The sequence below is a fragment of the Doryrhamphus excisus genome, chromosome 4 (assembly GCF_030265055.1).
Source record: "Doryrhamphus excisus isolate RoL2022-K1 chromosome 4, RoL_Dexc_1.0, whole genome shotgun sequence".
Lineage (NCBI taxonomy): Eukaryota > Metazoa > Chordata > Actinopteri > Syngnathiformes > Syngnathidae > Doryrhamphus > Doryrhamphus excisus.
Genome location: NC_080469.1, coordinates 18154516 through 18179225, shown reverse-complemented (window position 1 = coordinate 18179225; position 24710 = coordinate 18154516). Strand labels below are relative to the sequence as shown.

Here is a 24710-nt window from a genome sequence, read left to right as displayed (position 1 = left end):
GGCAGTACCTGGAGGATGAAGGAATTGAAACAATTGAATGGCCGTCACGATCCCCTGACTTAAACCCAATAGAACATCTCTGGGACATTATGTTTCGGTCCATTAGGCTCCGCCAGGTTGCTCCTTAGACTGTACAAGAGCTCAGGGATGCCCTCACACAGATCTGGGAGGAAATGCCACAAGACACCATCCGTTGTCTCATTAGGAGCATGCCGCGGCGTTGTCAAGCATGCATACAAGCTCGTGGGGGCCACACAAGATACTGAAAAGCATTTTGAGATGCAGAAATTAAGTTTTGGAACAAATGGACTGGCCTGCCACATCTTCATTTCACTCAGATTTTATGGTGTCTACACAATTGAGCCCTCTGTAGGCTGAAAACTTTTATTTCCATTAAAAGACTTGGCATCCTTTTGTTCCCAAGACACTGCCCGTCATTATTTGTATAGATATCCAACTTCATATTGAGATCTGATGTATCTAATGTGTTTCTTTAAAGTGCTCCTTTAATTTTTGTGAGCAGTGTATTAGTAAAGGTAAAGGCCTTTTTAGGACCAAGACCTTTAGCGGTGCATATTTATTAAATAATATTATAATAATATTATTATAATATTTATAACATTATAATAATATAATACATAATTATTTCCAATAAATAAACAAATATGTAAAAAAGTATATGTCTATTTGTTATGGTTTATGCAATTTTATTTTATATTTTAAATATATACAATATATAAATATATATATATAACATAAATAATAGTATTATAGTTCTTATAGTATAGTAATGATACTTAATATTGCTTAATATTACAACATAAAGGGTATTAAAATGCATAACAGCACAATAAAAAATGTTAATACAAATAAGATGTAATATTTTATTCTATATGTGTTTATAATTTTTCTAAACTCTACTTGTGTGTGTGTGTGTGTGTGTGGTACGAGTCTAGTAAAGGTAATTACAGCCACCGAGTAGGCATTTATTTGATGTGAGGGACTTATACAATACACCAAGATTAATTGAGGGAGGGCATTTATTAAAGGAAATACTGTTGAATAAAGGGCAGCTGTCATAAATGCTAATGCAACTTCTGACATTCTTCATAAGCGACGTCTCGCTGTGTTGTCAGCACAGAGATGCATGGTGCATCAGCATCAATTAAAAGAGGAAGTTCAACACGATGCCCGCTGCTTCTCAACTGTACATGATACTGCAGTAGATCATCCTAAGCAGAATGTAATGGTAATGGTCGTTTTGACATTTCTGTCTCATCCCTCTGCATGAGTCATGCGTCCAAATCATGTGGCAAACACACAGCAGCGATGGAAAATGTTTAAATATGTCATTCATATTTCAGATGACATTACCATTGCAGCCTTTTCCAGAGCAAGCTGCACCATCTGCGTACCCAATGCATTTCTGTAACTGATGTCAGTCCATTTGGGAGACTCATTGCCCGCTCCCCCCACACAGGGTTTGAATTCTATCTGGAGGTCAACAACTATAGAGAATAATCAGATATCTTATTCATGCCAGAGAGGAAAAGCCTGGGATCATCTGCAGCAGCAGGGCAATGTGCTAAGCAGCAGCTCCTGTTAAAACATGGCAGCTGTTTGTAAGGACTTCCAGGAAGCGTCTATTAAATCTGCACGGCCTGGTGGTGAGTGATGGATAGCTCACACACACCTCTGACATCATCAAGTGAGTTCACACACACACACACGTAACTATGAGGGGGATGCTGGTATACAGTATATGGAGTTTAGGTAGACTTGCGTGAGCTGTATGAATGATTCTTCCTTCAGGCATACAGGTGTCTGTGTTTAAAGTTTAGTGTTCGAATAAAATGTAGATAGAATGAATGTAGTGTTAGTTATTGCCCTTATATCCATTTGCTTAGACAATAGAAAGTGTTTGAATGTGCTGAAGAGGGAAGGTTCCTGTGACCCTGATCAGGGACCCCCAGTGACCCCCAGTGACCCCCAGGTCCTGGAGGTGCCTGGATGTGCCAACAGCAACCCTGCAGATGCTCATGTTAATCCTGCAAGAATGTGTCAAGATAAGAACTCATAAAACAATAAAAGTAATTACTCTCACATATACACACACACACATAGACAAACAAATACAGCTCGTGCAACTGCCTCCCCCCCACTTAGAGTTGCACGACCATGTAGTAGAGACCCCGGAAAAGAGAATAAAAAGAGAGGAGTGTGAACTGCATATTCAGAGGGGAGCGGCATATCACTGGGTATGTTGCTTCACTCTCCTCGCTGCGAGCAACTTTGAATATTGTTGTCTGTCTCTTCTGTATTTCTGTATTTAAGTGTTTTTACAAGTGTCACAGGAGTTTGAACCTGACATTTAGTTGAGGCAAAAGACTAATGAAATTAGAGGTAAAAACAACATAAATATGCTGGTTTACTCACGATGTCCTGCTGGGCGTCATCCCCGGACAGGTCATTTCTTTGCATGGTGGGTGCAACCTCCAAGAACAAGGCAGGGTTCACTTACAAGAAGGGAGCTGGCAAATAATACAAAACACAGCATGAAAATAAGTTTAGCATTGTCATTATTATTATTAGGATAATACAGTAAATGCTCTATGAACACAATGCAAATAACCACTGGTGTCTCTAATTGGCGTCAACACACAAGGCCATTAAGAGCTGTGGCTGTAGGCAAACTTTGAATGTAGGTTTCCTTTACTCTACAACAGTGGTTCACAAAGTGGGGTAGGCGTACCCCCAGGGGTATGACAATGAAAAACAATTAGCACCTAACATTTTGGGATCTTGGCGCTTATGCCGCGCGAACGTGCAATGTTGGCCAGTGCACTTTGCAAATTTCCTGAGCAGCGCAGTTTGGCGCAGCGCTGCGCACATACGCCTCCTTCTCCTCACAAGGGTCTCAGGGGGTGCTGGAGCCTATCCCAGCTGTCTTCGGACAAGGGGGGTACACCCTGGACTGGTGACCAGCCAATCACAGGGCACATATAGTCAAACAACCATTCACACTCACATTCATACCTTTGGACAATTTGGAGTCGCCAATTAACCTAGCATGTTTTTGGAATGCGGGAGGAAGACAACCCGGAGAAAACCCACGCACGCACAGAAAAACATACAAACTCCACACAGAGATGGCCATGGGTGGAATTGAACTTGGGTCTCCTCGCTGTGAGGCCTGCGTGTTAACCACTTGGACCGCCGCACAGCCCTCCATCAAGTCAATTAATACAAAATGTACATGCTTGGTTTAGGCGCTTACATTAAATAGTAGTCATTGTTTTTTCCACTGAAATGTGTGCAACACTCAAAAATATGCCTGTGTGGCTTTGGTGATGTGTTAGCACTGTGCGCTTGTCAGCCAATTTGTGCAGACTGCACTTCGCCTCCGCCCCGAATTGGCCAGGTTGGGACTGCTGAGCTTTCTCCGCACCTTTGTCACGAAATTGTCACTACATCAAGCTGACTCCTCCCCTGGTGCGCCGTCAAGCCCATCTCGGCGTGGTCCAGTCTACCAATTTACCAAATTGGCTGCGCACAGTGGTGCACTGGACCAAATTACCACTTCGTGAGCTGTGCCACGCGCCGCCACCCTGTGTCACCTATGAGCTGCGCAAGAGCGGCAAGATGTTCCTTGCTCGATGCTCTGTGTGCATCATAACAAAAAAGTACATTTGAATGATTACTTTGTGCATGAAGAATGTTTCATCTTGAAGGTTTCATTTATATTGGCGTTCCAATTAATCCCCGCCTGTCATTGTCACTGTGAGTGGAGATTTGAAAATGGGTCTCTCTCGAAAAAGGTGCATTCAGGTGTATCACAAAACTCAGAGGACACAAGTTGCCGCTGTATTCAGGGACACTTGTAAATCACAGCAAACACACACATGCAGCCCAAAGTAGTATTTACAAAACCCTTTCAGGGACAGTGGTCACTACAGTGGACAGCTATTCAAAAGCTGTTTTCTCCCATATGAATTAATGTCACAGTTGTGCATCAGTCACTACAGTGGACACTTGTGTGTTATGCCATTCATTGGTCAACAACAGTGCAAAAAAAACGTTCCAAAAACAAGATGGCCGAAAAAAGTGCCGAGGTGCTGTGCAGGGGAGGAATATCTGTCCATTCCTTCTATTCTAGGAGACTCTTGCAGGGAAAAATATTGGGACATCAAGCAACAACTATGAAGTAATATAATTGTTAAAATATCCAAGTATTGATTTTGTGATTGGAGGAAATTGTGATTGATCATGTGTCCACTAAATTGGACATTGTGCATCGAGAGCTATATTTTGACTACAGTTTATAGTATCGCTTCAATTTGGTTGTTTTTGAAAATACTTCATTTGCAGTAACTTTTTGGCTGCAAATCAATTGAATTTTTACTATAACAATATTTTATGTATTTTAGTCCTCTATAAGAGTAATTACCATTGTCCATATGGCTTGTAGAGGTCAGGTGCAGATCTTGCTACCAAAGCCTACAGAGTAGTCCAGCAAATACCATCTGACTCAAGTAAGGATGATGTCAGTGGCAGTGATGATGAATGGTTACCAGAAAAAAAGAGAATTAGCAACTGGCATCAGTAGTGACAGTGAAGTTGAGGATGCTGAGAAAGATGGGGATGCTGAAGAAGTTGAGGATGCGAAAGCAGCTCAGGGATGTGAGGATTTCCTACCTGACACAAAAATAGCAGACATGTCTGGAGAAGCAAGACAATGAGTTTGAGGGAGATCTGACTCCTTTTTAGGTGAGTGGAAAGTGAATATTGAGGGAAGAGACCCAATAGAGTTCTTCCTACATATATTTCCAGAAGATCTGATTGATGAAATGGTGCTCAAATCAAACCTCTATTCACTGCAAACCGTGTATTCATTACAAATTGTAAATTGAAGCAGTTTCGAGGGATTAAGAAGTAGTAGTAGTAGTAGTGGTAGGCATCAATGAGGAGGCCTCATTGTTGTGGTTGGAGTTAATTAGACAGTAATAACTGATACAAAATAAGTGAATTTTTCTTTGGTTAAATGTTTTTCCAGTACATTTAGCAGTTTTGGAATATGTTAAAAATGTTAAAGATCAAACACAAACATGTTTTATGCTGTTTACAATATGTTTTTGTTTTTATTGGTTTACTTACAACTATATTTCATCAGTCGTTCAAATGCATCTTGTCCACTCTAATGGAAATGTCACCAACTCCTTGAAAAATGTATGATTTTTAAAAATGAAAGTGATCATTTTTTTTCATACCTGAAGTGTCACAAAAACACTTTATTTACAGGTTATCATAATGCATGCATGAAAGGGTTACAAAACCAACCAGTTGTTGCTCATACAACAATAAGACAATGTTACAAAATGTTCTACTTATCACAACAGCAATGTTAACGAAACCTTTGGACTGATACTGTTTTATCATGATTATTAAACTTCCCTCTTCAATTTGCTGTGAAATGGATATGCAGACTTAAACAATAGCCATCCTCAGTGGACAAAGAAGTGAAGCTCAAATTAAGTCCATTCAAACTAAATGGATTGAAAGGGAAGGATGCCAACATTAAAATGGAATAAAAGATATGTAGGATGATAATTAATCTATTTATCAGTGTTCATATCAAACTTTATCCTAGTGTCACCATGCAAATTAAAAATGTGTGTTGCGCTACTCATTTGTGTTCCACTTGCTGTCATGTTGTTTACAATGAACTCATCGGCTTCTTGCCAGTGTCACAACATTGGTTCTGTTGCTGCTTTGTTGTAAGATATAATTTAACACTGAATGTGGTTATGAGTTTGCACTTTCTCATGCTTTCCAAATTATTATTAAAGTTGAAAAATGCATGTGTGATACTGTTTGTAGTCCCCGGCTGTAGTTAAGAGTATATTATCATTTTGATGCCATATTACAGACTTTTTACAAGCTATTTATCAGTTACTATTTATTTACTTTTATTATTTTACAGTCGAAATGCAACATGGCGTTTGAAGACATGAATACTGTGATCTCCTTGACAACCCTGTTTGTGTATAATGCATGCATGTGTGTGTGTGTCTTGCAGGAGATGTTACACTGGGATCCACTGGCCTATTAGAATGCATTAGTGCTGTAAAAGGTAAAGGTCAGTGAGTTACACAACCTTGTTGTGTTTACCTGGCCTAAATACCAGTCCACCCTACACCTGCTTCTTTGCCTTTTCGTCTTTTTCTGTCCCACACCGGTGACTTAAGTGGAAAGTGCTGTGATTGACGTGATGCAAAAGAAAGAAAAGAAACTGTAATTGCAGCGTGACTTGATTGAAGTGTACCCACTCACAATCCTATCACATCTCCCTTCTTGTTGTAGGAACGTCAAAGGCAGCAGGATCCTGATTTTGCTCCACTTTTTTTTAAAAGCAACTTCCCCTGCTATCCCTCTGTCAAGTATGGTATGCATATATTGAAGCGTTCCTGAATAATACATTTACCCAACAAAAGGTAATTTATAGGAACCTGCATGTCGCTTGCCATTTACAAGTGGAGAACCCCACTCTGACCCTGTCAGCTACTCTGTGATGTGCTTCCAATAAGCAATGAGCTAGACCTTCTCCACTGCAGAACTTTAAACTCAGACACATCTCCACTAAATGGATGCGGAGTGACAGCCCAGCTAGGTAATTACCACAGACTCAGAGAGACAATCAAAGGAAAAGAGAACTACTGCTTATCGCGCAGGCTTTGTATGTTATATAGTGAACATACCTGTATAGAGCATCCAAAATAAAGTCCCATTTATTGCTAGAGTCATAACAATAAAAAAGGTTGTAGATAGTATTTTTTTAGTCGTAAAGTTGTGGTATTTAATTAACAAAATTCCAGAAAATGTTGTAATAGTACGAGAATTGAAGCACAGTACACTGTGTAGTCAAGTGAGGCTCACCTGTCATAAGGAAAAATAGCAAAACAACAAATATTCATTCATTCATTCATTTTCTACCGCTTTTCCTCACGAGGGTCGCGGGGGTGCTGGTGCCTATCCCAGCAGTCTTCGGGCTAGTGGCGGGGCACACCCTGGACTGGTCGCCAGCCAATCACAGGGCACATATAGACAAACAACCATTCACACTCACATACCGATGGACCTATTTGAAGTCACCAATTAACCTAGCATGTTTTTGGAATGTGGGAGGAAACCGGACTACCGGAGAAAACCCATGCATGCACGAGGAGACCATGCACAGGGAGAACATGCAAACTCCACACAGAGATGGCCAAGGGTGGAATTGAACCCTAGTCTCCTAGCTGTGAGGTCTGCGCGCTAACCACTCGACCGCCCTGCAGCCCAAAACAACAACTAATGATAACAAAATATAGCTAATATGTGTCCATTTAACTGGATTCTAATGTAACCCAGGTCATTATATTTTCAGAGCATTGAATCTATCGCAGCTGCAACTGTTCAAGTTGTCTTAGAAGACGTTTCACCGCTCATCCGAGCAGGCTTCATCATCTTCATCAGGAGGTGATGAGACTTTTCCTGGAGAAGGGTGCTTGGACTTCATCCATCCATCCATTTTCTATGCCGCTTATCCTCACTAGGGTCACGGGTATGCTGGACCCTATCCCAATTGCTATCATTTGCTGACAACAGACACTAGTGCATGTGTGTGTTCCGTCGGAATATACAAAGCAGAAAGTGTCAGGTTATAATACTTGCAGTATGTTTGAATGTTTACGCCCTCAAGGCAGCTGGGGGAACCCGCTGCCATCATTCCCTTTAAGTTACATTGAAGGAAGTGCCTGGAAGCTACAATAAATATAGTCACAAGAGACTTTCTTTCGTGTTTCTTAGGCTTTCCCAATGAAAAAGTCATAATGTCACAAAAATAAAGTGGTGACATTATGTGAATAAGAGTGATGTGCCCACTAAAAGGCCCAGGTACCAAATGCACCACCTGCCACTGGTGAATAAGTTACGTTACGTGAAGTTGGGGAATTACAAGGTAAAACAAGTTCAGGATTCATTTTTCAGCAAAAGGTCTGAAAGTTATAGTACAAAAATACAGTAATACAGACAATAAGTGTCACAGGGTAAATCAGAATGTTAACGGAATTCATCATATTATTGTATGGAGGGGAAAGGCCACATATTACGAGAATAAAGTAAAAAAAATAACAATAAGCTAGGAGCTAGGAGACCTGAGTTCAATCCCAACCTCGGCCACCTCTGTGTGGAGTTTGCATGTTCTCCCCGTGCATGCGTGGTTTTTCTCCGGGGACTCTGGTTTCCTCCCACATTCCAAAAACATGCTAGGTTAATTGGCGACTCCAAATTGTTCATAGGTATGAATGTGAGTGTGAATGGTTGTTTGTCTATATGTGCCCTATGATTGGCCGGCCACCAGTCCAGGGTGTATCCCGCCCAAAGACAGCTGGGATAGGCGGTAGAAAATGAATCAATGAAAGTCACAATGTTTTTTTATTGTGAGAAAAATGTTGTAATGTTACAAGAATACACATTTTTGACCCGGTATTACTGTAAAATTAATGAATCATTCATTCATTCTAACGCTTATTCTGACGAGGGTCGATTGTGGTGCTGGAGCCTATCCAAGCTGTCTTCGGGCGAGAGGCGGGGTACAGCCGGGACTGGTTGCCAGCCAATCACAGGGCACATATAGACAAACAACCATTCACACTCACAATCATACCTATGGACAATTTGGAGTCGCCAATTACCGTATTTTCTGGACTATAAGTCGCTCCGAAGTAAGTCGCACAAGGCCAAAAATGCATAATTGGGTTGGAAAAAAAATAAAAATACATAAGTCACACTGGAAATATAAGTAGCATTTTTTGCGGGTAATTTATTTTACAAAAACAACTTGACCAAAACATTACGTCCTCTTGGTAGGCAAGTGAGAATAAAAGAATAGGTGTAAGATATGCTAACACAATGGTTATTCACCTACACAAAAAATAAACATGGACATTGGACACAAAAGTGTCCAATGTTAATATAACAGTTTTTTCATTTATAAGTCGCAGGAACAGCCAACCTATGAAAAAATGTGGTAAATACGGTATACGGTATTACGGTAACCGAGCATGTTTTTGGAATGTGGGAGGAAACCGGAGTACCCGGAGAAAACTCACGCATACACAGGTGAAATGTCTGAAGGGGTACATGACACATAAAAAGTTTGGGCACCAGTGCTGTAGATTGAATAAACAAAAACACATTAAAAAAACATGGAAATAATTTCAGTGTTTTGGAGTAAAAACAAAACATCACCTTGTGCTTCACACTTTGTGCCTTATAGAGGGTAATAATGCTCAGTTGGGACTGACACAGAATAAATATGTGTCCAATTAAAGTAACAAAAACAATGAAAACTTCTAATAGTTATGCTCGACAAGACAAATCTCCCACACTATTGTTGTAATATAACGGTCCATGTCAGTTCCTTTGAGCCGAGATTGTGGTTTAAAAAGGAGTTAAATCCTATTTATCAGTCCACACTGCTCTCACGCCTGTAGCCCATGGCGGAGCATGTCAATTGAGAGATGCTAATGAACACTCTCTCCTCAAAGTGCTGTACTAAATGATTTTTAAATGATTTTAGTGACTTTTTATCTTCAATAATTAAGTTGGAAAATGTTTTAATCCTGGGAGATTTTAACTTGCATGTTGATGACAGCACATCTAGCCAAGCAATGGAACTATTAACAATGACTGAAACTTTTAATTTTGAGCAACATGTCTCCGTCGCTACACATCAATAAGGTCACGTTCTCGACTTAGTGTTTTCACTTGGCCTTAATGTTGCCAACCTTTGTGTGGAAGATGTCCATTTGAGCGATCATAATTGTGTCTTGTTTGATCTGCTCCCTACACTTGAGCCTGTGCTTCCTGTGGTTAGATCGCAGAGACGCATCATCTCTGAGAATACTGCAGGTAGTTTCTCTGTCCTGTTTGATCCACATCTGTTCTTGGAATGTGACAATGTTGATAATTTTATAAATTGTTTTAACGACCACTGTGAATCAATTTTAGATTTGGTTGCACCTGTTAAATCCAATCTGGTGTCTCAAAAATCTGTATGTCCCTGGATAAATGACTGTATTCGGAATTTGAAGCGACTTTGTCGGAAAACTGAGCGCCTGTGGAAGGCTACTAAACTTGAGGTCCACCGATTGCACCTTCGGGAACTTGTGTCATCTTTAAATGAAATGATAAAAACTGCTAGAGCTGACTACTTTAAGCAGTTGATTATCTCAAACAAGAAGAAACCACAAGTGCTCTTTGACACCATCAATTCTATTGTCTCTCCTGCTGCTCCTGTTCTTCCTGTTTTTTGCAAAGCTGATAGCAATGATTTTCTCAAAGTGTTTCTCAGCAAAATTCAGGACATTAAGAACAGTCTTCCAGTGTTCTGTGGGTGTAACCCTGTTGTTCAGGAGCCTGCACCCCATGAGTGGTCCTCTTTTAAACCTGTGACTGAGGTTGAGATTTCAGCTCTGGTAACAAAAATGAAGCCATCTTCCAGTTCATCTGATGTGCTGCCCTCTAAACTCTTTTTGAAAGTGTTTGATGTCATTGCCCCCTGGGTTACTAAAGTGATCAATCTGTCACTCGCTACTGGTGTTTTTCCCCGTGCTTTTAAACATGCTATTGTGGAGCCACTTCTTAAAAAATCAAATCTGGATGTCGCCGATCCCAAAAATTACAGACCTATATCAAAGCTTCCTTTCATGTCTAAAATCTTAGAGAAGGTGGTCTCCGAACAGCTGCTAAATTTTTTGCAAAAATATGATATTTTTGACACTTTCCAGTCTGGTTTTCGCAAGCTTCACTCAACAGAAACTGCCCTGTTAAAAGTGTCTAGTGACTTCATGATGTCTGCAGATTCTGGAAAATGCACGGTCCTTGTTCTGCTAGATCTCTCCTCGGCATTTGACAATGTCGATCATCAGATTTTGCAAACAAGACTACATGACTTAGTCGGACTGTCAGGCTCTGTCCTAGCATGGTTCTCTTCTTATTTATCAGACAGGAGATTTAGTGTCTCAGTTAACCAGATCCGATCTGACTCTGCTGATCTGTTGTTTGGAGTACCTCAGGGCTCTGTTTTGGGTCCGATTTTGTTTTTGTTATATGTTCTCCCTCTAGGAAAGATTATCCAGGATTTTGATGATGTCTCCTACCATCTGTTTGCTTGACATTCAGCTGTACTGTTCTTTTAAGGCTTCGGAGATACAAAAATTGAACTCTTTAATGAATTGTTTAGTGCAAATAAAACAATGGCTCGGCGCTAATTCCCTTCAACTTAATTCTGATAAAACTGAGGTGCTGGTGATTGCCCCTGATGAAGCTATTCCAGGGATCAAACAGTATTTGAGTGTTCACAGCCTGTCTTGTAAGTCAAGCCTCAGAAATCTTGGAGTAATTTTTGACAAGGAAATGTCATTACAGCACCACTCAAAGCAGCTCACTCGGAATTGTTTCTTTCAGCTAAGAAAAATCTCGAAACTTCGAACAATGGTATCTAAAGGTGAGCTCGAGATGATAATCCATGCCTTTGTGTCTTCTCGTTTCTACTACTGCAATAGTTTGTTTTCTTGTCTAAACAAAAAAGAGTTGTCTCGTCTGCAACAGGTTCAAAATTCTGCTGCGCGGTTATTGATTCGATGCAACAAAAGGGCTCACATCAGGCCGATTCTGAAAGCTCTCCATTGGCTCCCTGTCTCATTCCGTGTGAATTTTAAAATCCTGGTGCTCACTTTTAGAGCCTTGCAAGGCCAGGCCCCTGTCTACATACGAGACTTGTTGCGTCCCTATACCCCCTCTCGGAGGCTGAGATCGTTAGATCAAAATGTACTCATGGTCCCTCGTAGTCGTTTTAGGACCCGAGGAGACCTATCTTTTCAGGTTGTTGCGCCGAGGCTCTGGAATGACCTTCCACCCTCCCTACGTTCGCTTGACTCTGTCGATGCATTTAAGAGTAACCTTAAAACTCACTTGTTTTTGCAGGTATACCCAGCTCAGTAGATTTAGGGTACTATGACCATCATATATTTATGTCTATTTTATTGTATACTGTTTTTATGTACTGTTTTATGTCTATTTTTATTGTACATTGTTTTATTGTATTTTTTTATGTGTATTTTAACTCTGTGTTTTGCCTTTTGTGAAGCACTTTGTGACTTCTGTCTGAGAAAGGTGCTATATAAATAAAACTTACTTACTTACTTACTTACTTACTTACTTACTTACTTACTTACTTACTGTGGTTGACATTTTGCATCTGTCAGGAACTCCAGCAAGCCCTACTCCCTATTCCTACAAATGATGAACTCAGCGCTCTGCTTTCAGCCCAAGGTGAGCCATTGGAAAGTGTATAATATCTAAGCCTTGAAACTCAAAGTTAATCTACCACAAAAAAAAAAAAACGTAGAGCCATCAATGTTCACCTTGCAATGGTGGAGGATGGATGGAAACGTTTAGGAATTACAAAATCTCACAGGCTGGTCCTCTGCATCAGTGTGAACTGGCTTGGAAATGATTGTTCAAGCATTCAATGCAATTTTTAGGCTGACTAACAGGTCATGGGACACTCGGAGTCGACGTTTAAAAAGGTCCTCTACGACCTGAAGTGAATTTTTAACAATGTTCTACAGCAGTGGCTTCCAAAGTGTGACCCGGGGGCCATTTGTGGACTGCAGCACATTTACAAATGTAATTTAACATTAAACATTTTTTTTAAATCCCCCTCGTAGACCCACCACCTACGGGGGCAAGCATAAAGGTCTGGTGCATTGTGTGTTGGGTGGCGGACAAGGGCGGGTGCCTGGGCGACCGGTCTTCGGCGGCCAAATCTGGTGCTTGGGACATGGCCCGGACGCCTCCCTGGTGAGGCCCCGGGGCAGACCTAGGACAAGCTGGAGGGATTATGTCTCACAGCTGGCCTGGGAACGCCTGGTGTCCGCCCCGGTGGAGGGAAGTCTGGGCTTCCCTACTGAGACTGCTGCCCCCGCGACCCGGACCCGGATAAGCGAAGGAAAATGGATGGATGGACATTTTTTTTAATTACAGAAAAAGTAAAAAAAAAAAAATCAGCAGTAACTTTACAAGAACAAAAAATGGCACTAAAAATGAAGGTTTTCAAAACCTCGGCCAAAGTGTGGATCTGGACAAAAATACTGTTATGTGTTTGGGTATGTACATAAAGAACCACAGTTATATGTTTCCAAACGTCACAGTCTGTGAAAAAGTATGCTGTGACATCACACAAGCGACCTTGGATCCAAACAACATGGATGTCATTGGAGCTGTGTGTTGGTTGTAGCTATTTTTGAAGCGTTTTTTTCCGTGCTTGTTTTTGCAAACCCAAATACTGCTTCACATTGAAAAGCAGAAGCAAAGAAGCATTTTGTGTCGGCCACTTTCCCTGAAGGAACCGTTCCACGTCCAAGGACAAGGCTTAAAATAGGTCTCTGCTAGATCTGTATTAAGCCATAAAAAGGGCAACAAAGTGTCATTGTATTGTATGGTCATATCACCTCATACTTTGGTATGTGACAAAAATAAAATAAAATAAAATAAAAACTTAAACTATATTAGGAAAGCAGGAAGTGAACAAATGTAAGAGTTACTGATTGTAAAAGTACTAGATGGAGGGGTAGGATTTAATAAGCTTCCTACTCCTTTTGGACATGTGGAACTGTGAACTGATTATGGGATGCACTCAATTGTAATCTGATGCATGTTCAAATGAAATTAAACCATTACCATTACCATATTGTACTGCTGATTACCAAAGAACAGAAAGCGGTAGAAACAAACTGATAAAAGATGAGAGTCTAATCTTTCTTTTCGGTAGGTTTCCCTGTTTATATAGCATATACAATCCAATTAGACAATCCAAATAGAAAAATGGCCATAGAAGCTTGGCCACAGGAAATAGCAGCAGGATGCTCACCTTTTTGACTAGTGACAAGTTACTTTTACGTTTACGGCGTAAAACATTTCCTTTTACATTATCATTACCAGCAGTGGTTTGGAACCCAGGTACAAGAAATACAAGAAATACTACCTGTTTTTCCAATGGAAAAGCATTAATAGTGAGTAGACGGAGCACCATCTGCTGCTTCCCCAATGCAGGTGGACTGTAGCCACCTACATTTCACTCCATTATTTTGGATCCCCACTGAAACTTGGTTTGAAAAGACTAAACAGGGAGTAAACAAAAAAGAAAACCGAGAGACATCGATATAACTAAACTATATAAAAATGTACATGACTAATATAAATCCTTGCTATGACAGCATAAATGAAAAGAGAGCATTATTATATCCGCAATGGCACAGTCTTTGGTTTAGATCTTGTAATGGCTCTTATTGCACTGTGCAGGCATACACAATGTGACCTGTGAATGCACTGCAAGCATGGGACCTGCATTGTTGGTGTGCAGGATGGCTCAGTGGGAACAACAGGGTGTGTGCCTGCAGCACGGCCACAGGGGGTTGATTTCTGTTGGAGCACAAACTTTACTTGTTAGTTTACTTTTTCTAGCTAGCAGGCATTTATACTTGCATTTTAAAATGTTGGTAAATAACAATATAGGTGGCAAGGAAGTAGGGGAGTTGGCTGAAGGGGCGTGGCTGTGTTTCCTTTTCTGTTATTCTGCGGTATCAGATCTAAAGACAAAAAAAAGAAGCTATGTTTTATCATTGTGTGTTTGTTTTTTGATGATTTCTGTTCATCTTCCCACTTTTGTGTCAATAATTCTATCTGTTAAATGAAAAATCCTTATATATTTTCATGCAATACTTCTTTATCATTATTATAGCACCTCTAGACATGAAATAACACCCCTATAGTCAAATTTACAGTGATATTACCCAATATAATCCATATCATTTTTTAAAAAGCCATTTTAGACGTAAATAAGACTTGTGCTCACGTGTGTTTCAACACAGCAAAGCCGAGTTCCAACTCCAAGGAATAACAAAGGACGTCACAAAGTATTTCCACATAGCAGCTGTGCTGGAACGCCACTTTCTCTCATACCGCGGTAGCGGTAGGACGGGCAATTTTAATGGTTTTGAAACTGTGACTTATTCATACCGTGGTATACCTAGTTTAGCGTTACCCCAACAATGCAGAAACATGGCCGCAAGATGAATCAATAGCCTTTAATAAACATTAAACAAGCTCACACAGAGCAGCAAAAAACAAAGGACATATCAACAGAAGAGTGGAAGTAAGGTCCGACTAACATAAAGTCGAAGGTGCAACTCCGGATAGCTAATGTGAGTGACAAAAAGGAAACAAGTCACTACAGGAAGAGACAATAAGGTATTACAATTCAGGTATACAAAGTCCTAACCATCAAGTGGAGGTTTGAAAATAGAAAAATGGGAATAGATGCTTGGCCACAGGAAATAGTAACAGGATATGCAGCAGAGTGCACAGATGTGTTCTGCTTATGTAAGATCTTGGTACATTTTGTTCCTTGGATCCAGAATAGAGAATCTAGATCAGATAGGTTTTGTTGGATACATAGTTTAGCCATATAGAAGTGAATTAAAATGCTGCCCCTCTGGATGCCATGTTTTTTCCCCCGATGAATCTGTTTGATTTTTATTACAATAGCTCATGACGGCAACAATGACAGGTTTAACCAGCGTGATCTAACAAAAGCCAGGAAAGGTCAATGAATTTCAGTGAGAAACTACTTTTTCTCTCATGTGGAGGATCCTTCAGATGCTCATCAAATAATCCCTAAAAAGTATCTCGGCCTTTTATCGTGGCAGCCGTCCAATCAGCGGAGATGAGCTGGTTGAAATAGCTTTTGTTCCCTTTGGAAGCTATAGAAGGCATCTTTATCACATTGGATTTTTGTTCATTATCCAGTAGCCTTGTGAGGATAAACGGTACAGAAAATAGATGGATGGATGGATGTTAAGGCAGCGAGAGATTGCCACTAACTGCCAAGCTTTGATTGAAGGGACTCGAATGGTGAGACCGAGACTTGGAGAATTGGAAAAAGGAAAGCGGTCCTGGCCGATCAGTATAATATGGCCACCAAGAGGAATATTTTTTGGGGGAGGATGTCCTCAGAGGAAGTGACTTCCCTCCCCAGCATAAATAATAATCTTTGTTGTCTGCTTACCCTTTTGACGAGTGACAAGATAGTTAAAAAACAGTCAGATGTGAGAAGCTGAAATGAGGATATATACAGTAAATTAAACGATTAATCGGTTACCCAAATAGTCAATGAATTGGATTATTGATTAATCGTTGCAGCTCTATTGCTCAGGCACAAACATTTGCACCGCTACAAACAGAAGACGCCTCCTTTCATAGAAAGAATATTTGTATGCTGTTTTTGCAGTAGGTCATTAATAAAAGTAGATTCCTGCTGTCACACTGAGGATCTCGGACTCTTGTTTTTGACACAGGTCATTAAAAACTCCTGAGTGCTCCTGTCATATGGCATCTATGATTCAGGTTTTTACAGTAAATTAAAAAAAAAACAGTATAGTATGGCTGTTATATAGAGGATCTTTGACCAGCAGAGCGCTCCACCGTCACTTGTATGATGCTCCCTAACCGTCTCTCCAAATATAATCCAATTAGACCAGTTTCTCATCCTATTAGGCCAACTGAAGTTGATTATTCTGCAACAATAATACTAATTTCCTGGTCCTGTACAGATGATGATTACTGACAGTATATTTCCCTCTCCTCCCACAAGCATGAGCCAATGAAGCTGTAGCCCCTCCAAGTGGACACGTTCAGGATAAAACAAAACAAGATAAAAAAAAACACTGAGGTGGTGCCACCGTATGTAACACATCACACAAAAAAAGAGTCATGCACAAAAATTACCAATTGGAAAAAAAAAAGCTGTCACATTGCACAGGTAGGATTAGGTCAGCCTCGATCGCGTGTGCCACTTTGTTGACATGTGACAAGGCCTTTGTAGAACTCATATTGAAGCAGCCGAGCAAAGACAAACAATAAGGTGAATTTACTTAAAATGCAAATTAGCTCTCTCTCACACACACACACACACACACACCTTTCCAGAAGGTCTTGGTTCTTGTATGACTCACACACTTTATTATTGTTTGCTTTACAGGTTGTGAAATTGGGGTCATCACAAGCGGGAAGTTTGTGGAAAGTGTGTCAAATCTAACGCCACATGTTAATAATGAGGATGAAATTACTCCCGGTGCCAGCTTACAGACAATATTAATGATCACTCACCGCTTTGTGAGCCGTTATTACATGGCCTTTTAAACTACAGCTAAGAAAATTATAATAGCCAAAAATAAACATGCTGATGTTGTTGAGGAATCTATGACGTCAACAACACAGCTATTTATAAAGCACACATTTTCAATCAACATGATATGCAAAATATACATTTTGATACATATAAAATATTGGACACTTAAATGTCATTGCAGCCATTGAGTCTGTGCTTTGTTAATAAAATAACAGCTTGTAGAAACTGCCTCGTATTCTGCTTCTAGTTTTAGGAGGAATAGGAAACGAGACGTTCATGTACATCAGAATGACCACTGAAGCCATACTGGTTTAAAAGTCCATTTCTGAATTTTCGCTCATTTGAATATCCAAATCAAGGATGGAAATGAGTTAAATCAAACCCGAGTCATGTAAAGAGCCCCACTAGCATGACTTAAATAATGTTCCCTTAATGTTCCCCTTAAGGGAAGACACTATATCATCACTGTGATGTCAATGAAGGCAAGGAAACAACAATTTAATAACATGACAGACAGACAGACGTCCGGCTAAAAAGGAAGTGAAGTGATGACTGTGCATTATGGGAAGTGTAGGCTGGGTCCTTAGCAATCGAGCACTGGGATGGACCAGTTTATAAGTTATTGTGAGCTCCGTCCATGATGAAAAACGTGTCATAACCTGACGTTACGTTGTCCAAACTCTAACACAAGACGTCACCTGGCAAAAAAAAAATCACAAAGACCACACTAGCCATGCTAATATGTTAGCTACCCGACACAGTATGATACCATGACAACTTCCCGAAAGTTTGTTAATGAAGTGGATTAATTATAGTTTTACTTACGTTTATCAGGCTTGTTCTGTTTGTGTTCCATGTGAGAAAAGTAACTTTGTGCCAACATTTGCCAAGTAGTAGAGGTATTCGGACTAATGCCAAATTCAGTGAAATTAACAACTGCAACACAGGCAGCAAAACTAATAATTACAAAATGGCTGGTGATACAATTTAATTGCTACTTTAATTTTGTGCTGATTTGAAACTATCAAGCTTTAAAAAAGTAAGATGCACAACTTAAGCTTGGTGGTAACTTAAACCTGTAATACTATATCCATCCAGCAGATGTCAGCATTGAGCAATTAATCACCAACTTCCGGTCCGCTAATTTATAACCACATTAAGCAGAATGTGACTCTGTAAATGCATGTAAATTAGCTTCAGTTATTATGGTAAAACTGTTTATGGTTGTGTATTTGAAGTTTGAGAGACTAGAAAAGTTTTGATATTGCTTTATTTTTAAAATATATTTATAAAATAAATATAAAAAATGTCATTTTACAATTTTATTTAATAATATATATTTTTGAATGTATTTTTTATTTTTAAAATGCACCTACGAGTTTAATGAATTTTCAAAAATATTATTGTAATTTGGGTTTTTATTTCTATTTTTATTTTATTTTTAAGTGTATGTGTGGGTGCTGGACTTTTTATTCTTACATCTGTAAAAGCACTAAATAATGTAAATAATTTTTTTAAATGAATCGATGTGGGTGCTGGAGCTCTTAAAGGGAAAAAGGAAAAAGTTTTTTTGGGTATATGATTATAAGGCCATACTTAAAGGGGACTAGCACTGTACTCTCCCTGCAGTCCAAAACACTGACAATGTCAACAGTTGGAATGGAAAAACTTTCCATGGTTCTGTGAAAAAAAGTTGCTAAACAATCTTCCGGATGTACTGTGCAGCACATACCATCATTCTCATGAGATATTATAAAGCCCCCAACCCGCTCATACTCCATTACCCCCACCCCACTTCCATTCCCAAATCCCTGCAGTGTCTGCGGTGACAGCATTTTTAACCTTTACTGACTCAATTTTTTTTGTCATCAGGCAAACAAACACAATGACAGGACGTCCAGGGTAAGGAAGGAGAAGGAGAGAGGAGAAGGAGAAAGGAAAACATCAGAATGAACTTCGGGCCACAGCTGGTTCGCTCTTCTTCTCTGATTCCTCCACGCTCTCATGTCCCTTGGAGGTCACCTGTCGTCTCTCACACACACACACACACACACACACACACACACACCTTATCCTCTATCATTATCATCTGTAAACAAATCAAATGAAATAAATACCAGAAGTAGGACTCAAACATGGAGACCTTCTGCCACAGGCCAGACTTATAACCATGTTTGTCTCTGATTTCAACCAAAATGTCTCCCAAATATCACCACTGAGGAGTCTTTCCTTGCCTCTGTCGCCAAAGGGAATGCTTGTGGTGTTTTCTGTCAGGTACAGTATGAGGAGCCAGCTTCACGTGTATCGAGATAACATCTCAACTTAAGCCTGTGTTCTTGTTTTTTTACATTTTACAGTGGTTAGCTTATATTTATACGTGTGTGGCTGACAGGAGCCAAGAATCTTTGACTAGGAACCAAAAACAGTACATGTTGTGTTTTAGAGGGTTTAGACTTGTATTGTCTAAAACAGGGGTGGGCAAACTATGGCCCGGGGGCCACATCCGGCCCGCCAAGTGATTGAATATGGCCCGCCTGTTCTTTTTAAAGTATTTCATTTAAATTTACCGTACAACCTGGCATCATGGCTTGAGCCAACCTTTTGATGGTTGAAGTAGCTGTTTTATCAATATTGTTATTTGATGTGGTCTGTTGTTTACAAAGTGCTCCTGAAAAAAGGGACACAAGCACAATTAAAAAAATAAAAAATAAAAAATTAATAAAACAATTAAAAAAATAAAAACAAAAAATATTAATTCATTCATTCGCCGGGGTTGCTGGAGCCTATCCCAGCTGTCCTCGGGCGAGACGCGGGGTACACCCTGGACTGGTCGCCAGCCAATCACAGGGCACATAGAGACAAACAACCATTCACACTCACATAAAATAAACATATTTAAATAATAATAATAATACATTTAATTTATAACGCACTTTACGTCAAATGAATGACCTCAAAGTGCACATATAGCAGATTGCATGACACTTTTACAGATACAATAATTCCAGGTGGACAGTTACTTGTAAAAAACATAATAGTCTGGCCCCTCGTCAATTTTGTTAAACCAATGCGGCCCGCGAGTCAAAAAGTTTGCCCACCCCTGGTCTAAAAACATATCACTTTCTTTTGCATTACACCTTCATCAATAAAGTTTAAACTTCCGTGTTTTACTGTTTTTACATTTGACTGTTAACAGTCTGTGGCGCAGCTACAGCGTGGCCATCCTTGGTTATTCGAGCTGGGGGCCAATTTTGGCAAACGTGGCTCTGTGGTACAGATCATTAGTTCAGCCTAACCGCTGTTTCCACTTGGGCGCATTTCACTACAGCACACAACATTCCGTGGGAGAGCAGAAGAGAGGTGCCTATTTTGTTTTGTTTGAGCTGTCAATAAAAGTGTGACGATCAAAATCCACTTCCATATTATGCCCATATTATGAGCAGAAAACACGTCCTCGGCACACTACTCAGCTATTAATTGCTCTAAAAGCAATTGTGGCAGCGCTACAGTGTGGTCAGGTGTGACCTCAATGAAAAATGTCTGGCTCCACCACTGTTTACAGCAGCTAGCTTATTTTTACACTTGCACGACCCTTAGAATAAGTTTAAAAATGAAACACACATGTTCTGTGACACAATCGGCTTACATAAGCATCAAGCTAGTAAATGTGTCTCAGCCATATGGAATGGCCTTAAATAGAATGTGTATGACGACAAGGGAATAAAATAAATATAAACAAATGTGGTGTTATTACAGTCATGATTTAATTAGTGACGTAAATCACTTCCCATTAAGTCTTCGCTTATAAAATGGCAAGAGTGGCTCAGGGAAATATGTGACATTTAACTTTGTTGGCACCAAAGACAACCCCCCCTCCCCTCCACTCCTGTAATGTAGCCCCTGACCTTTAACCTCTGCAAAGTGCTACACTGCATCTCTCTCTCCTGGTCTGCATTGCCAGCAAAGGAGGACCATCTGGATACCTTAAAGTTGCATAAATATTTACGCAGGCAAGTCTTATAGATCAACGTGGAAGATACACACATTACGCAAACAGCTGCTTTCATCTCCGCACATCTTAATGGACTGCAGTGGGTGTGGCCTCTTATGTAAATGATGTCCCCTGGGAGTCTGACAAACATATTCCAATACTCAAACTCGGATTGCCTCACAGCACCACGAAAGACAAAAGAAGAACCTACAGTTCATTGTGTGATGTTTTGGTCTTTAGAGTGGAAGAGCACCCCATCATATCAGCAGGTGCAATGGTTGGCAAAGCTAGCTGCTTTAGCCATTTACAATGTGTGCTTCTTTATGGCCATGCATATTAGAGACCAAATGAGTGATATATTTTTATATTTTTATTGCGTTACTGCCAACTTTCCTTGTCCTTTCTCTGCTGTATGATGCAGCCATACCGCATCTTCTATATGAGATAAGACAAGGATCCGCAACAAAAACACTTGTCAAAGATCCTCCATATGACAAGGATCTACAACAAAAGCACCAGTGAAAGATCCTCCATATGACAAGGATCTACTGCAAAAGCACCAGTCAAAGATCATCTATATGACAAGGAGCTACCCTAAAAACGCTAGTCAAAGATCCTCCATATGAGATCCTCTATAAGACAAGGATCTGCAACAAAAACACTTGACAAAGATCCTCTACTGTATGGGAGGAATACTCTGTTGGTTTTTAAGGACCTACTCCAAAAAACACCAAAGTCAAAGATCCCCTAAGATCCTTTAAAGACTAGCTGTTAACGACCAACTACAAAAACACTAGTCAAAGATCCTCTACATAACAAGGATCTATTACAAAAAATGCTTGTCAAAGATCCTCCATATGATGAGTGCTCTGCTGGTTTTTAAGGACCAATTATGAAAAGGTGTTGCCAAAGACCCTGGATATGATGTCACCATTGTTTGTGGTAGGGTTGCCAGGTGAATAGCCGATAGCTAGCAGTTGATAGAAAAAGACTGCTTTCAAACATCATAACTTTGTATGCCATGACCGTTTCACAAACAAAGCATCAATGATTGAGTACCGGACTCATCTTATGACCAGCCCGGTGTTGAGCTGTGGTGATGCTTCTCCACAATAGATGCAAAAGGAGCCACAAGTTCACGAGGAGGTGATGATGCACAGGTGACACAATGGACTTTGTGTATCGCCACCAGCAGTAGTACAAAGCTGAGAGGAGTGTCTATTTGCATGAGTTGACATGCGGCTCACCATGATAGACGGCATATATATGTGTATACTTTACAACCAGTTTGATGAGCATGGAAATACGAGCGCCCGTTGTAAGAGAAAAGAAACTGTGAAACGTGCAAACACACACATGTCCATCCACAACATGCCAATTTTCGCTGATGATGAAACACCCTTTTTAGCTTTATTTTATACTTCGGTAGATCATAGAGCGTGACCCCTGAAAGTCACACAAATTTCGAGTAGAGGAGGTGGAGTGAGTCCTTGAGCTTTTTAGTCAAAGTGAAGCATTGCAGCTGCAGTGTCCTCCTCCTGCTGCTACCCTTCCATCCCTCATGCAGACTTGGTGCACAAAGTCAGCAAAACATCACACTATCCATAATAAAAGATAACTTACTGGTGTGTCCAGCGTCTCCCAGTCAGTTAGAACTAAAACAAAGCAGCATACATCACCACTCTGCTGCTTACTGATGGAGGAAGGAAAGCAGAGGGGGAACTCTTTGCTGTGAGCTGCCAGCCACACAGTCAGTGACGTCAACAGTGATTCCTGCCACTCAGCCAATGGTCTGCCCACTCAGGGACGGGCCTCCGCCCCCCTCCCTCCATCCATCCATCCATTCTGTCCTTGTGCTGCAAAAATTCCCATGTGGTCTGTGGTGAAGGAAAGTGAGTGCATGGAACGGAAGAAACAATGAAGAGCAAGCATGCGGCAATAAGGGACAAAATAAGTGATTTAATTGGGACATGTGTGGGTGAAAAAGGAGAAAAGTGCAAAAAAAATGATTGACCAATAAAACTTTAAGGAATCATCTGGTCCTAGGTCAAAGTACGACTGTTATGAAACCTTTATGAACTTTACTGTCAAGCATGTACTACAGTACAGACATGGACTAAGCCTACTGTTTAGGGCAGGGGTGGGCAAATATTTTGACTCGTGGGCCGCATTGACTTAACAAAATTGTCTGGGGGGGGGCAGAACATATATTTAACACACACACTATTTTATGCTTATAGTTTTCCTTGAATTATTTTTCTAATTTTATCTGTAAAAGTTAGCACGCAGACCTCAAAGCTAGCGAGACCAGGGTTCAATTCCACCCTCGGCCATCTCTGTGTGAGGTTTGCATGTTGCATGCGTGGGTTTTCTCCGGGTACTCCGGTTCCCTCCCACATTCCAAAAAAAAACATGCTCGGTTAATTGGCGACTCCAAATTGTCCATAGGTATGAATGTGAGTGTGAATGGTTGTTTGTCTATATGTGCCCTGTGATTGGCTGGCCACCAGTCCAGGGTGTACCCCGCCTCTTGCCCGAAGACAGCTGGGATAGGCTCCAGCACCCCCGCCACCCTCGTGAGGATAAGCGGTAGAAAATGAATGAATGAATGAACTCTCTGTAAAAGTGTTATACTATCAGCTGTATGTTCTCATGTCCCTTTTTTCAGGAGCACTTTAAACATCAGACCACATCAAACTATGTCATTTAATTTTAGTTTAGTTTTTTTTTCTTTACTAAATAAGACTTGCAAGTCATGTTGCCAGTTGGTATGTTAAAAGTTGAAATACTTAGAAAGCAACTGGCGGACCCTATTCAAACGCTTGGTGGGCCGCATGTGGCCCCCAGGCCGTAGTTTGCCCATCCCTGGTTTAGGGGGTAAGTGCTAATGATTATCAGCAAACAATAAAGAATTGGATATTGGAAATGGCTGAATATTGGAAAATCCGACATCAAACTGTGGTTAACTATTAACTGAGGTAGGTCTCTAGCTCCAGAGAAAACTAAATACGTTTCCATCGATTTTGATAGACAAACACTTCCTGGCTGCCATTTTCAGAAAATTTCAAACACGAATGATCACAATTGTAAAACCAGTTGAAAAACTGCCTCCATTTCCATATAGGCATCTGCCGTTTGACACCCCTGCGCAACCTGAAATTCCATTGGAGGAAAAAGAACCCGAGATCATAACGGCACCCCTTCCAAAACATCTCAGGTGGGATCTCCTTGTCATGGAAGTAACGTTGGAAGCCATCAGGCTCCATAAAACCTTGTTTCACCTTTCAAAGTCCCACGTTTGATGCTCTCGTGCAAATTCCAAGCATCTTTAAGGACGTTTCAAATGACACTGAAATCCAGATTGAATCCAGATTTTGCCTTATAAAGGCTGTGGTCTTAAACCTTTTTATCAGTTGATGAACTGGA

General features: G+C 40.4%; 1 protein-coding gene across 1 annotated transcript in view; it reads right to left on the bottom strand.

Annotated features, from left to right (window-relative positions):
- The window catches only part of pde4d (phosphodiesterase 4D, cAMP-specific), a 204960-nt gene extending 181982 nt beyond the window's left edge, over positions 1–22978 (bottom strand). The window contains exons 1-2 of the mRNA XM_058071076.1: positions 22908–22978; positions 2437–2531 (exon numbers count right to left, since the gene is read on the bottom strand). Coding sequence (XP_057927059.1) covers positions 2437–2481 — 45 coding nt within the window. The 5' untranslated portion in view covers positions 2482–2531; positions 22908–22978. The remainder of the gene's footprint in view (positions 1–2436; positions 2532–22907) is intronic.
- Between the last annotated feature and the right edge of the window lie 1732 nt (positions 22979–24710).